Source organism: Neoarius graeffei, chromosome 17, assembly GCF_027579695.1.
Source record: "Neoarius graeffei isolate fNeoGra1 chromosome 17, fNeoGra1.pri, whole genome shotgun sequence".
Lineage (NCBI taxonomy): Eukaryota > Metazoa > Chordata > Actinopteri > Siluriformes > Ariidae > Neoarius > Neoarius graeffei.
This window is the reverse complement of record NC_083585.1, coordinates 53,203,809-53,218,109: the sequence shown is the minus strand read 5'-3', so window position 1 is coordinate 53,218,109 and position 14,301 is coordinate 53,203,809. Positions and strand designations below refer to the sequence as shown.

General features: G+C 42.4%; 1 protein-coding gene across 1 annotated transcript in view; it reads left to right on the top strand.

Moving 5' to 3' along the window:
* Positions 1-14,301, top strand: part of nbeab (neurobeachin b) — a 793,085-nt gene that overhangs the window by 368,528 nt on the left and 410,256 nt on the right. Inside the window, exon 34 of the mRNA XM_060943557.1 lies at positions 10,027-10,091. Within this exon, the coding sequence (XP_060799540.1) occupies positions 10,027-10,091 (65 nt within the window). The remainder of the gene's footprint in view (positions 1-10,026; positions 10,092-14,301) is intronic.

Below are 14,301 nucleotides of genomic sequence, written 5' to 3'. Positions count from 1 at the left end.
CAGATTCTCTGAATCTTTTGATGATATTATGCACTGTAGATGATGATATGTTCAAACTCTTTGCAATTTTACACTGTCGAACTCCTTTCTGATATTGCTCCACTATTTGTCGGCGCAGAATTAGGGGGATTGGTGATCCTCTTCCCATCTTTACTTCTGAGAGCCACTGCCACTCCAAGATGCTCTTTTTATACCCAGTCATGTTAATGACCTATTGCCAATTGACCTAATGAGTTGCAATTTGGTCCTCCAGCTGTTCCTTTTTTGTACCTTTAACTTTTCCAGCCTCTTATTGCCCCTGTCCCAACTTTTTTGAGATGTGTTGCTGTCATGAAATTTCAAATGAGCCAATATTTGGCATGAAATTTCAAAATGTCTCACTTTCGACATTTGTCTATGTTCTATTGTGAATACAATATCAGTTTTTGAGATTTGTAAATTATTGCATTCCGTTTTTATTTACAATTTGTTCTTTGTCCCAACTTTTTTGGAATCGGGGTTGTATTACAAACCTTGCTCAATTCATTGTACTTTACAACACCATAGAGCTTCTCACAGTCCTTTTTATACTGCAGTTTATTTCCACTCAGACAGCCGACAGTAGGCAGAGACGTTGCCTCAGTACCAACAAACTCAAACTCTGCCTCACTTGTCTCGCCTCTAATCCTCCCAGACAGCAGGGGTTTCTCCGCACTGACCTTTCACCCTGTTCTGCTTTGCAAACTGTCGCTTTTATGAATAAATTAGTGATAATCATCTAGCCAGGTTTTTTTTTTGTTGTTGTTGTTATTTATGCTCTCTAATCACGCTGATTCATCTGAGACCGATGCAGACGTGTCTCCGTCCTGCATAGTGGCAGAAATTGCACTGGGGGTCATGTGGGTCGATTCCATGTAACAGTTTAAACATGCTTAAAGGATGGACTGCAGAGATGAGGAGATTTACCACTGGAGGACCTCCAGATGTTGACAACGGTGAAGGGAAGATAAAAGCCGAGTGCCTGTTCTTGCTCTTGACAGGTCAGATTGAGACACCGCAAATTTGTGAGAATGCATTAAGGTTGAGCTCCAGAGTGGAGGAGGGGTAGGAGTGCTCAGCCAATCAGCACACAGGAGAAAAACGTGCTGTTGTTTTTTAGGTTTTGGCTTTAAAGGAAGTATCTCGCAAATAAACAAATTGAGCTAAAAGTCAGTCTTTATGTCTGTCTTTTATAAAACAGTTGCATATTGAATTTGTTCTGAAGAATATAACCACTAAAGTGATGAAAATTGACGGGACTATTTTTTTCTTTTCTTTTTTTTTTGGTCAAGGAGGCCACCCTAACTCCATCATGCGTGATGTCATTTTCCACGAGCACAGCAGAGGTGTACAAGTGCATGCTATACTAGACTATAGTATAATACTATGGTCTAGCGTGACTTCTCGGTCAATTTGTTTGCATTTCTCCACAAAAATTATGCCAATGCAGGATTAGAAAAGGAATCAAAATAAAGTAGAGGCTAGTTTATTGCCTGTTTATTTACAAAAATATATTTACCTGCTTATCTTCCATCCGTTTGATGCGTGACATGGTACCGTATGTTGTCGGTGTTTTGTGGTGAAACAAAGTCGGGATCGTGTCTGGCTTCAGTTGTCGTTTCTGCCTCGTGTCTCACTTCTTCCCAGTTTTTTTTTATACAAGTCCTCCACAAATCCACAATCTTCTGTAAAATGTTCACTGCACAGTTTACTGCTTTTTCCAGGAGTAAAGTTTTCTCGCTTTACTTGATGAAGCCACTCAGCCAAATGTCTTGGTTCCTTCTAAGGATAGTCATGATGCCATGACAGTCCCGGTGCATTTACCCATCTTTGAGAAGACACTACTCCTTCACAAACCACTTGAATTATATGACTTCAAATGTAATACACAGACAAAATAATGCTTGGAAAAAAATGGAGGGTGATAATAGCTTTGGCTGCACGCAATGTTGGATCCAGGATGGAATGAGGAAGGCGTGAGAAATCCTACGTCACACATCGCCACCCTCGTTTTCGTCTCCTAATACATCCATGTATCTGGCTAATCCAGGATGGCTGTGCCCAGGGAAAGGGCCCAATAGACTTTTGTCAAGAACATCTTGTATTAATGTATAATGATGACGTTTCATAACCCCGCAATTTCAGAATTTCCTTGTTAATCGCTTTATAAAGTTTATTGTAGTTTGTCAATTTGTGATAGAGATAGTTGTTGTTGGTTGGGAGTTTTCTAGAACTTTGAAAGGAAGTTTGGGATGAATGCTCAAAAAAGTTCAGGTTCTTTTTTCAATAATCTGGTGAAGAGTAGGTTAGTTAGAAAAAGGGTGAGAATGAGAAAAGAATGAGAACATAGTACGAATCACTTTCTTTAATTCTGTTTAAAATGAAGTGCAGCTCAGCGCAGTGACATTTTCATATTTTCAAATTTCACTTCAAAATTTCAAGCTGGTAGTTCAGTGGTAAAAATAATCAGCTGACTGAAATAATTTATATAAAAAATGTATTTTGTTTCCAACGGGGAAGCCATGGCCTAAAGGTTGGAGAAGCAGCTTTGGGACCAAAAGGTTGCCGGTTTGATTCCCTGGACCAGCAGGAATGGCTGAAGTGCCCTTGAACAAGGCACCTAACCCCCAACTGCTCCCCAGGGTGCTGTGGGTACATTGTATGTTGCTCTGGATAAGATCGTCTGCTAACTGCCTCTAATGTAATGTAATGTCCTTAAAAACACCAAAACAAAATCTGCCAAAACACCAGCATTATCTCAGTCTTTCAAAATATACCAGTGTTATTTCCAGTGGTGGGCCCAAGGAGACCCCACAATCTGCCCCCACTCACTTCCAGCCTCAGAGGTGAGGCAAGGCTTATAGACCTTATCTTCTTCTTTGCCCATCCAATGTGTTCTGGGTTGGGTCCCTTTCCTTGGGTTTCTTGGCCAAGTACAGCTGGCCAGCCATTCCTCTGTCTTGCTTTTGGTCATGGACAATTTAGAACCACCAATTAGCCTAACTGCATGTCTTTGGACTGTGGGGGAAACTGGAGCACCTGGAGGAAACCCACACAGACACGGGGAGAACATGCAAACTCAACACAGAAAGGCCCCTGTTGGCTACTGGGCTCAAATCCAGAACCTTCTTGCTGTGAGGCGACAGCGCTAACCACTACACCACCGTGCCACCCATAAAGATTATACTGTTTACAAATTGATTTATCCTGCCTGTGCTGCCTGACTGTACCTACAAACCATATGTTTTGCATGTTGGCTTGGCCATAAAAACAGCCAAGACAAATATTTAACCGACTTTGTGTTACAGCAATTTAACTGTTGCAATTTTCTGTCAGCTAAGACAGTGAGTGTGCTGACCCAGTGCAAGGTGCAACTGATGAAACATTTTATGCTGACCATGACTCTCCAGCTTCTAAACAGGGTCGTTTCTTGGTGGACAATGTGCCAAGATGTTACTTCAGTGAGCTAATATCTAGAGCAGTAAATATGCATTTGTTGTTTGGTTGTGCTGCGGTTAAACCAGGCGCTCTTCCTGAAACCATGGTTAATCTAGCCGTGTGTAGACGTTAGGTGAGTATCTTTTAAAGGCTTAGCAGTATTGGCACCGAAAGTGCAATGTGAGAAAACTCAAGTAAACAAATAAATAACAAATCAAATACTCAACAACCAACAGTATCTGAGTATACAGGCTAAAGGTGTTTATATTTAGTTTCGTTGCACTGATGGTTACACCTAACATTGTATATATGACAGTTACAGGTACAGTGGACATAAAAAGTGTACACACCCAGTTAAAACAATAGTTTTTTCTGATGTAAAAAAAAAAAAATGAGGCCACGATAAATAATTTCAAAACTTTTCCCAACTTTAATGTGACCTATAACCTGTACAATTAAATTGAAAAACAAATTCTGTTAGGGGGAAAAACATAAAAAATAAAAAAAACCATATAATAAGTTGGTTGCATAAGTGTGCACACCCTTAAACTAATACTTTGTTGAAGCACCTTTTGATTTAATTACAGCATTCAGTCTTTTTGGGTTCACACCTGCCATCAATTAAAATGACTCTGATTAACCCCAAATAAAGTTCAGCTGTCCTAGTAGGATGTTCTTGATATTTACTCAGTTGCATCCTCCAGTAAAAGCCAGGGTTCACAGAGAGCTTACAAAGTGTCAAAGGGATCTCATTGTTGAAAGGTATCAGTCTGGAGAAGGGTACAAAAAAAATTCCACAGCATTAGATATACCATGGAGCACAGTGAAGACCATCATCAAGAAGTGGAGAAAATATGGGACAACAGTGACATTACCAAGAACTGGACGTCCCTCCAAAATTGATGAAAAGACAAGACGAAAACTGGTCAGGGAGGCTGCCGAGAGGCCTACAGCAACACTGAAGGAGCTGCAGGAATTTCTGGCAAGTACTGGTTGTGTACTACATGTGACAACAATCTCCTGTATTCTCCATATTTCTGGACTATAGGGTAGGGTTGCAAGATGTAAGCCTTTTCTTATAAAGAAAAACATCCAGGCCCGGCTAAATTTTGCAAAAAAAAAAAAATACATCAACTCTCCCAAAAGCATGTGGGAAAATGTTTTATGGTCTGATGAAACCAAGCTTGAACTTTTTGGCCACAATTCCAAAAGGTATGTTTGGCGCAAAAACAACACCGGTCATCACCAAAAGAACCCCATACCCACGGTGAAGCATGGTGGTGGCAGCATCATGTTTTGGGGTTGTTTTTCTTCAGCTGGAACAGGGGCTTTAGTCAAGGTGGAGGGAATTATGAACAGTTCTAAATACCAGTCAATTTTGGCCCAAAACCTTCAGATGTCTGCTAGAAAGCTGAAAATGAAGAGGAATTTCATCTTTCAGCATGACTGTGACCCCAAGCCTACATCAAAATCAACAAAAGAATGGCTTCACCAGAAGAAGATTAAAGTTTTGGAATGGCCCAGCCAGAGCCCAGACCTTAAATCCAATTGAAAATCTGTGGGGTGACCTGAAGAGGACTGTGCACAAGAGATGCCCTCGCAATCTTACAGATTTGGAGCACTTTTGCAAGGAAGAGTGGGCAAATATTGCCAAGTCTAGATGTGGCAGACTCCGACCCCGAAAGATTGAATGCTGTAATTAAATCAAAAAGTGCTTCAACAAAATATTAGTTTAAGGGTGTGCACACTTATGCAACCAACTTATTGTATGTTTTTTTTTCATGTTTTTCCCCCCTAACAGATTTGTTTGTTTTTCAACTGAATTATACAGGTTATAGGTCACATTAAAGGTGGGAAAAGTTTTGAAATTATTTATCATGGTCTCGTTTTATTTTTACATCAGAAAAAATCTGTAATTTTAATGGGATGTTGACACTTTTTATATCCACTGTAGATTGCTGATTATCTTAGTAAAGGACTGTCCACATATAAAGCGATTCGCTCATCACCCGTGACTTTGTAGCTGACTCTTGGTTGCTAGAAGACATTTCAGGCTCTGGTTGCCTAGGTATCTCTGTTGTATATTTATTTATTACTCAGTGTTGGGGTCATGAGTCAGCCAACGGTATCCTTTGCACCCATTGGTAGTCACCTCAATAGCGTCACCTCAAAGTTTAGTATAACTTGGTACCCACCCACTTTGAAGCACCAGTGGTTATTTGGCTTGTCTTCATTACAAGTCACCAAATTTCATTGACAAAATTCCATGTTCTATGGTCACCACATTGCTGCTCATCTCTTCCTATGTGTACGCCCCTTAATGGTATTCAGCTGTCCAATGGTAGCAAGAAGGGGCCCCACTTCGGGGGTTTGGGGGCAACAACAGTGCACTGCATCATGCCTTTATAGGAGACTTAAGGAGGTCTATAGTTGTCATTACTGTGAGCTGACCTAGTGGTTAGAGTGTCTGCCTCTCGACCGGGAGATTGTGAGTTCTACTCGTGGTCAGGTCATACCAAAGGCCATCATAAAAATGGTACCTACTGCCATCTGGCAAGGTATGCTGCAATACAGATGTGAGTGGGGAGTCAAACTCTCATGGTTACCGGAGGACTAGCTCCCCCCACTGTAACCCTAGCTGTATGAGAGGCTGAAGGTTATAGAAGCAGAGATTGACACCACCCAGTGCACCTACTGAGATGGGAGACTGCCTGAGAAGACCAGGTCCTGGCATGGAAGGAACCTTGACATTGCAAAATTACATTACATTTATGGCATTTAGCAAACACTCTCAACCAGAACGATGTACAACATACCCTGGGGAGCCATCAGGGGTTAAGTGCCTTGTTCAAGGGCACTTCAGCCATTCCTGCTGGTCCAGGGAATCAAACCAGCAACCTTTTGGTCCCAAAGCTGCTTCTCTAACCGTTAGGCCATGCCATCCCCCAAAATGTGCCAATATGAGCTGCCATCAGGGCCCCTTTTCCCAATTTATTTATTTTTTTTGCAGGGCCCCAAACATTTGCCTAGTTTACCTCTCCTGATAGTGTGCCCCTGATTATTTCAGTCTTCCAAAACCCCAACATTATCCTGATCTTCCAAATCTCAAGCATCATCCCAGTCCTTCAAAACATCACTGTTATTCCTGTCCTCGAAGTCATCAGCATCATCATTATCTTCTAGTTCAGCAGCATTATTCCTGTCACTCAGTGTTTAATGCTTGCAGAGTCTGAATTCCAGTTCCTCTCCTGTCCTCATATTTCTCTCAGCTGTCCCCTCACAAGGCTTTATCAAACCTCTCTCGCCTGTGATCACACTTTCTATTTACATGATGGGTCATATTACCACCTTCTGGAGGTGCACACACATGTTAATTCACTTCACAATTCCATTTGGCTCCCCACAGGGAGCGTTGTTTCACAGCCTGATGCGAAGAGAGATGGCATGAAAGATGAGCTTTACAGCGGAGTCTCTGAAAGCAGAGCAGATTGGATTTGGGGTCTGCTTTCCGCGATCAGTCTGATGTCATTTTTCCTGTGTTTATTTTTGTCACGTGAACGCTTTTTGATCTGAGGTTCTGAAGGAAGGGTTCGACAGGGTCCAAATGAACAGCAGCCTGCAGGCACGGTGTGGACAGCAACACAAGGAAACAGAAGACGAGGGAGGTACAGGGGGTCACTCAGAACATTTGGGAACCAGATGCGTTCTGCTATTGTCTCATGCTGAGCGAGGATTAAGACTTCAAGTTTAGGGTTGTTTCTTCAGACCCAGTCTCAACATGGTCACAGACTTTCACAACTGAAACACTTTACATGACTCGATTTATAAAGTGTAAGTTTGGCGTTAGGACTGGGGTTAGTGCTCACACCTTATCTTGCATTATGTCAATCTCAAATCACCCTCACTTATTCATACTGTATTTATACCTAATATTCTTGAGGTCCGAGTCCTGATCTTTGTACATCATTTAACACATTCATGAAAAGACATACACCAGGGCATTTCAATGGTCTTGGCAAGGATTGAGACATTGATTCATGTATACAGGTTGACTTGTCTGGAATAATTTCGTGCTCCAGATATATTTAGATTTGAAACCGGAATCAGTAAGTCAACCACTGGCAAATAAGAATGGCACGAAGCTCAAGAGTTCACACAATGTAGTAAAATGTGCATTTGTGAGGCACTGAGATCAAATCATAACACTGATACGCAATTCACTTATGGTCCACAAATTAATAAACCTGAGCCTGGTTAAGGTGTGCTCTTGTCTACAGAAAATGCATAATTTATGAAAAAAGCATACTGTATGAAATATATTGTGGAAGCCATGGCCTAATGGTTAGAGAAGCACCTTTGGGACCAAAATGTTTCTGGTTTGATTCCCTGGACCAGCAGGACTGGCTGAAGTGCCCTCAAGCAAAGCACCTAACCCCCAACTGCTCTGGCAAGAGTGGTGGCGTACCTTGTGTCTTAGCTCACGATGGATTTGAGAATAATTAGCAATGAAAATTGTTCGCATCGTTACCAATCAAATCGGGCGATGCATGGCGAATGTTCTCCGAGCTTCACAAGTTGTTTTTTGGTGTGTCTCCATTTTGTGAGTGGCCAAAAACATTGTGAAACATTTCAGTGCATGCATTGAAATGTGGTGGCAATGTTTTCATTGGCAAACTAAGCAGCAAATACTTGCGGATAGGTTTGGGAATACTTCCCGAAGCTCTGTGAAGCATTGTCACCAAACGCCTCATTTTCATCGATAACCCATTGCAAAGCATCACAACCTGTAGTGAGTGTAGCCTAACAAGTCTCAATCTGTAGAGAAGATTTACAATTCATTCATTCTCATCTCATTATCTCTAGCCACTTTATCCTGTTCTACAGGGTCGCAGGCAAGCTGGAGCCTATCCCAGCTGACTATGGGCGAAAGGCGGGGTACACCCTGGACAAGTCGCCAGGTCATCACAGGGCTGACACATAGACACAGACAACCATTCACACTCACATTCACACCTACGGTCAATTTAGAGTCACCAGTTAACCTAACCTGCATGTCTTTGGACTGTGGGGGAAACCGGAGCACCCGGAGGAAACCCACGCGGACACGGGGAGAACATGCAAACTCCGCACAGAAAGGCCCTCGCCGGCCACGGGGCTCGAACCTGGACCTTCTTGCTGTGAGGCGACAGCGCTAACCACTACACCACCGTGCTGCCCAGATTTACAATTGACCTTATTAATTACACTGCACTTGCTTCCTTTCTGACTGGGTTTGAGCATCTCCAGAATGGCAGATCTTGTGGGGTGGTGCTGATATGAAGTGGTTAGGACCCACCAAAAGTGGTCCAAGGAAGGACCACTGGTTGGTCCACTACCTCCACTGGCTCGTCATAGTGCATCATGGTGCCATCTCTTCCCCAGCTAAGCAATGCATACACACTTGGCCATTCATCTGACGTAAAATAAAACATGATTCATCAGACCAAGCCACCTTCTTCCATTGCTCCATGGTCCAGTTCTGATGCTCACGTGCCTATTGTGCATAGGTGCTTGTGGCGTGAGCAGGGGTCAGTATGGGCAATCTGACTGGTTTGCGGCTACACAGCCTCATATGCAGCAACCTGCGATACGCTGTACGTTCGGACACCTTTCTTTCATAGCCAGCATTTACTTTTTCAGCAGTTTGAGCTCCAGAAGCTCTTCTGTGGGATTGGACCAGACGGTAGGTATCTGTAAACATACACACACAGAAGTCTGCATCTGTCACTCTTGGAATCCAGAGAGAATTGTTGACCTGTCCTAACCTCCTGGATACGATGAAGTCTTTGAGTGGTGTACTCTGTGAGTGTTTTTTTTTTTCCAGTACATCACTCATATTTCTGCTCTGGGCATCTCAGCATGTCTGCTCTCAGCCCTGTCTTCTCCTCACCCCAGGACCTGGAAACATTTTTTCAGCTCCTCTTTTTCCTCCCCCCTCGCTGATTTTGTGAACTCCAAACCAACACTCCTACCTTTGTGAGCAAACAGGAGAGCAGCAGAGTTTTCCCAGAGTGAGCTCCCAAATGGCCTCTTAATCAGCTCCAGACCCATGTTCTATGTCTTTGTGTGTTTGTGTGTGAGAGACAGAGTGAATAAAACTGGCCGCAGGTCCCAGCAGCGCTCCGGGCGAGTGGAGCCAGAAGGGCCTCTGGATGGAAGTCTTCAGTGGTCTGTCACTTGGTGCTCAGAGAGAGGAAATGGCTGTATTTAAGGGGCGAAGGGATACGGTTTCACTCCACAATTATGTCTCTCTTGTGTTTACGGATCTGTTCTCACAGGACGAAAAGATGCCTGCTCTCACAGGAACTCTGTTTCAGCTTTATGCAGTGTTGGTTTTCGCTCGCGGATGTGTAACCTTTCCGTTTGTCAAATTTAGAACCATCAAGGAGTTGTTGATGTGTTGAGAGTATGGGCTGGGAAACTAAAGATTTCTGTATTGAATGATGTCTTTTAAAATACAAGCACAGCCGTGGAATATTATATCTGAACTATTCACTCACAGCTGATAACCACATTCCTCTTGTTTTCTAGGAATGGCAGAACTCCATACAGAAGAATGCTGGCTTGGCTTTTATTGAGCTAATCAATGAAGGAAGGTATGACTCCCAAAAATCAACACTCACCAAATGTACATGGAAAAATCAGAAGCTTAGAAAAAACAGAGCTAAAATGTATGAAATAGGTGCAACCACACATAGGAATCAACAGTTATACGCTTATGTCATGCTATATAAATAGGAGAGAGTGGGGAGACTTGGGATAGAGGAGACTTGGGACGGTTTGTATTCCCATCAATTAATTTCAACCAATCAGGTTTTAGATGACCTCAGAAGTTAGACGTTGGCCTTTAGAGTAACCAACTTCCTTTGGAGCCATGAAGCTGGACACTGCAGTAAGGTTTGTCCAGTTCAATATTTTATCAACCAAAACTTAAAAGTATTTTCTAGTTTGGCTCCGCCTTCATTCTGTGGTGTAATGTACGCTGGGGAATTGGAGGTTTGTTAAGAATTGAAGTCTGTAGCCTCGAGTTACCAGATATAGTATTATTTAATAAACTTAAATTCTGGGGTGGGGAGGGGGAGGATTTTTTTTTTCTTCTAGAATGTCCAGATGGGGGGAGTTGGGACAGTTCATCATGTTACAGATTTTTTTCTTGTAGTTTACAAAAATAAAATTGTTTAAACATCTCATTATCTGGCGGCACGGTGGTGTAGTGGTTAGCGCTGTCGCCTCACAGCAAGAAGGTCCTGGGTTCGAGCCCCGGGGCCGGCAAAGGCCTTTCTGTGTGGAGTTTGCATGTTCTCCCCATGTCCATGTGGGTTTCCTCTGGGTGCTCTGGTTTCCCCCACAGTCCAAAGACATGCAGGTTAGGTTAACTGGTGACTCTAAATTGACCGTAGGTGTGAATGGTTGTCTGTGTCTATGTGTCAGCCCTGTGATGACCTGGCGACTTGTCCAGGGTGTACCCCGCCTTTCGCCCGTAGTCAGCTGGGATAGGCTCCAGCTTGCCTGCGACCCTGTAGAAGGATAAAGCGGCTAGAGATAATGAGATGAGATCTCATTATCTCTAGCTGCTTTATCCTAAAATGTAGCCATGTCCCTGCATGAGGATTAATCTTATTTCATTCCTTCTTGAGAATGGAGCTGTTTTGTCTTGTCAGGTTTTGGGCAAACTGATATTTTTCTCTTGCTGTACCAGCATCGTGTGTTCACATTTACAGTTCATACGGTACAAGTTTTGATCATAAATGAAAATTAAACATGTAGGATTAAATTAGGTATTTTATTTTTTGTCCCATGTCTCCCCAGTATGTCCCAAGGTCTCCCAACATAATGTCGCATGTCTCCCTTCAGTGTCTCATGTCTCCCTGCAAAAAAAAAAAAAAATGACAGTAGAAGTCAAGCCTGAAGGCCAGTATGTGTGCCAAGCTGGAAAAACTCCTCATGTTGTGGTAAGAGGGTATCATAAATACTCTCTAATGCCATATGAACGTGACACGACCTGCAAAGAATTTCACACAATCTACAAAAGCTGAAAACTTGTCCCAAGTCTCCCTGCTCTCCCCTATACAGTCTTTTTTTGTCCTATTTATCCTATCCCATATACAGATAACCTACTAAATAAGCTACACTGTGAAAAATATGCATTTATAATAAATAAATCAGTATAGAAGTAACCAAGTCAGTAAGTCAGTCAGTAAGTAGGTGAATCGGTAAATAAACAAATAAACCTCATTTTCTGAGTTGTATTATTAAATTGTGCAAACTGTTACAAATTTGAAAGTGTGTGTGACCATGTTTGTAAAATCTTAATATGTAAGAAATTAATGACATATATGATGTACTAAGTTCTGTTCAGGTGTAATTAAGCAATATTGTGCTCAAAAAACTGACAAAGACTTTTCTGTACGAAACTGTAGGTGGTTGATTATGTACTCCGGTTATTTCACTAAACTTTGTGCAATTAGCTGTGCTCATTTTGTCTGCTTGCCAAGATTAGGTGTAAATTAGAACCATGTGTGTTGCCCAAGGCATTATACTGTAGGTAGTGTTGCCAAAAGTTTTCCCATAGTATAGAGGCTATGCTTGAGCTAAAGTATCCTCGACTGTAATTTAGGAAATTCTGAGATTTTTATTTATTTTTTTAATATTACCCCTTCCCCCAGCTCTGTATTTTATTTATTTATTTAGTTAGTTAGTTTAAAGCGAGACAGCCTTTTGATTTCATAAAACCGGTGCAGTTTAGTTGCCTCTGAAATGTGTTCATTGTGATCAATGTTTATTTCTAAAATATCTAAAAAAAAATTCAGGCCATTCTGTGGCTGGGAAGTTATTTAATTTGAGGGGATTAAAGCAAATAATGTGCATGAAATCACTCGCTTCGTGGAGTCAAGCAGACAGAGGAAGTCCGTGTGTGTGTGCATGCACAGGTTTACCTTCTTTTTTTGGGTTTTACAGTAGCTGGCATCCACAGTGTTGCATTACTGCCATCTACAGGTTTACCTTTGAGCGTGCACTGACGGTTCCATCATTCTGTCGCTAAATGAACAGCTGATCACACCGAGGTGCTCGCTGACGGCCGATATTTATTAGTTTGGTCCTGCATTTCCTTTTCTTCATATATAACATAACGTCTTTTCTTCTCACTTTCTGTTACTGTAGTCGGTCTTTCACTTTTCATTCGCACACTCACATCCTCCATTTTTCTCTCCTGTTTCAAATTTGTGTCCCACAATGCCTTGCACGAACGGGGAAAGCCCACCACGTGATACATGATGTAGTATCTTGAATTGGGTCATGGTGAAGCAGGAAAAAATAGCAGAGAATTTAGGGCCATGTGTAAAAAAACAAAAAAAACAACAACAAAAAATATAATAAATAAATAAATAAAACACCTAATAAAATTGGAAGTTTGTGATTCAAATTCAGTAGCTTTTGGTCCACTAAACTAAAATTATTTCGTGTCAGGGAAAATTCTTTTTATGACCTAAACTTGAAAAATCTGAAAGGCAGTCTACTTTAAAACTTACAATGGCCCTAATATGTTGTCATATTTACCTGTTTGGTGCATATATATATATATATATATATATATATATATATATATATATATATATATATATATCATCTCATTATCTGTAGCCGCTTTATCCTGTTCTACAGGGTCGCAGGCAAGCTTCATAGCAAAAACATTGTGTGTCATAGAGTGTTATAGCAAAAACACACGCTCTTACCACAGTGCGGACTGACACAGACCACTCCTTGGTGTGCTGCAAAATCAGACTGCTGCCGAAGAAGTTCCACCGCTCAAATAACCCACGCATTGATGTCAGCAGGATGTTCCAGCCGGACCTTACAAAACAGTTTGCAATGGCCTTTGAGAAAGAGCTTGGCAAGCTGCAGCCTGGAAACTCTGCCACAATGAAGTGGGAAACCCTACGAGAGACAATGCACCACACAGCCTTGGCCACCTTTGGGAAGAAGACCTCAAAGACTCATGACTGGTTTGAAGCCAAGTTGACTGAGATGACACCTGTCATTGAGGCCAAACGCACTGCACTTGCAGAATACAAGCAGTCACCAACTGAGAAGAACCTGCAGATTTTACTGGCTGCCAGGAGCAAGGTCCAGCAGACTGCTAGACGCTGCACCAACAAATACTGGACAGAGCTCAGCAAGTCCATCCAGATGGCCGCTGCAACAGGCAACGTCAGAGGAATGTACAATAGCATCAAGAAGGCCCTCAGACCAAGCCAGAGCAAGATGGGCCCCCCTCAAGTCTTCCACTGGGAAAAGTAATCACAGATAAAAGCCAGCAGATGGAGAGATGGGTGGAACACTATTCCAACCTCTACTCCAGAGAGAACTACGGGACCACTTTATCCCTTGATGCTGTCAAGTGCCTACCAGTCATAGGAGAATTAGACACCGAGCTGACCGCAGAATATCTCAGTAAGGCCCCAGGCAGTGACAGGATCCCCCCGGACCTGATTAAGCATTGCAAGACTGCCCTCCTTCTTCCTTTACATGATGTCCTATGTCAGTGCTGGCAAGAAGGAGCTGTACCACAAAACATGAGGGATGCTAAGTTCATTACCCTCTACAAGAACAAGGGGGACAGAAGTGACTGCAACAACTACAGAGGCATCTCCCTGTTCAGCATTGTAGGCAAGGTATTTGCTCGTCATCTTGCTTCGTTTGCAGAAGCTGGCCAAATGTGTCTATCCAGAGTCACAGTGCGGATTTCATGCTGATAGGTCAATGGTGGACATGGTCTTCTCCCTCCATCAACTCCAGGAGAAATGA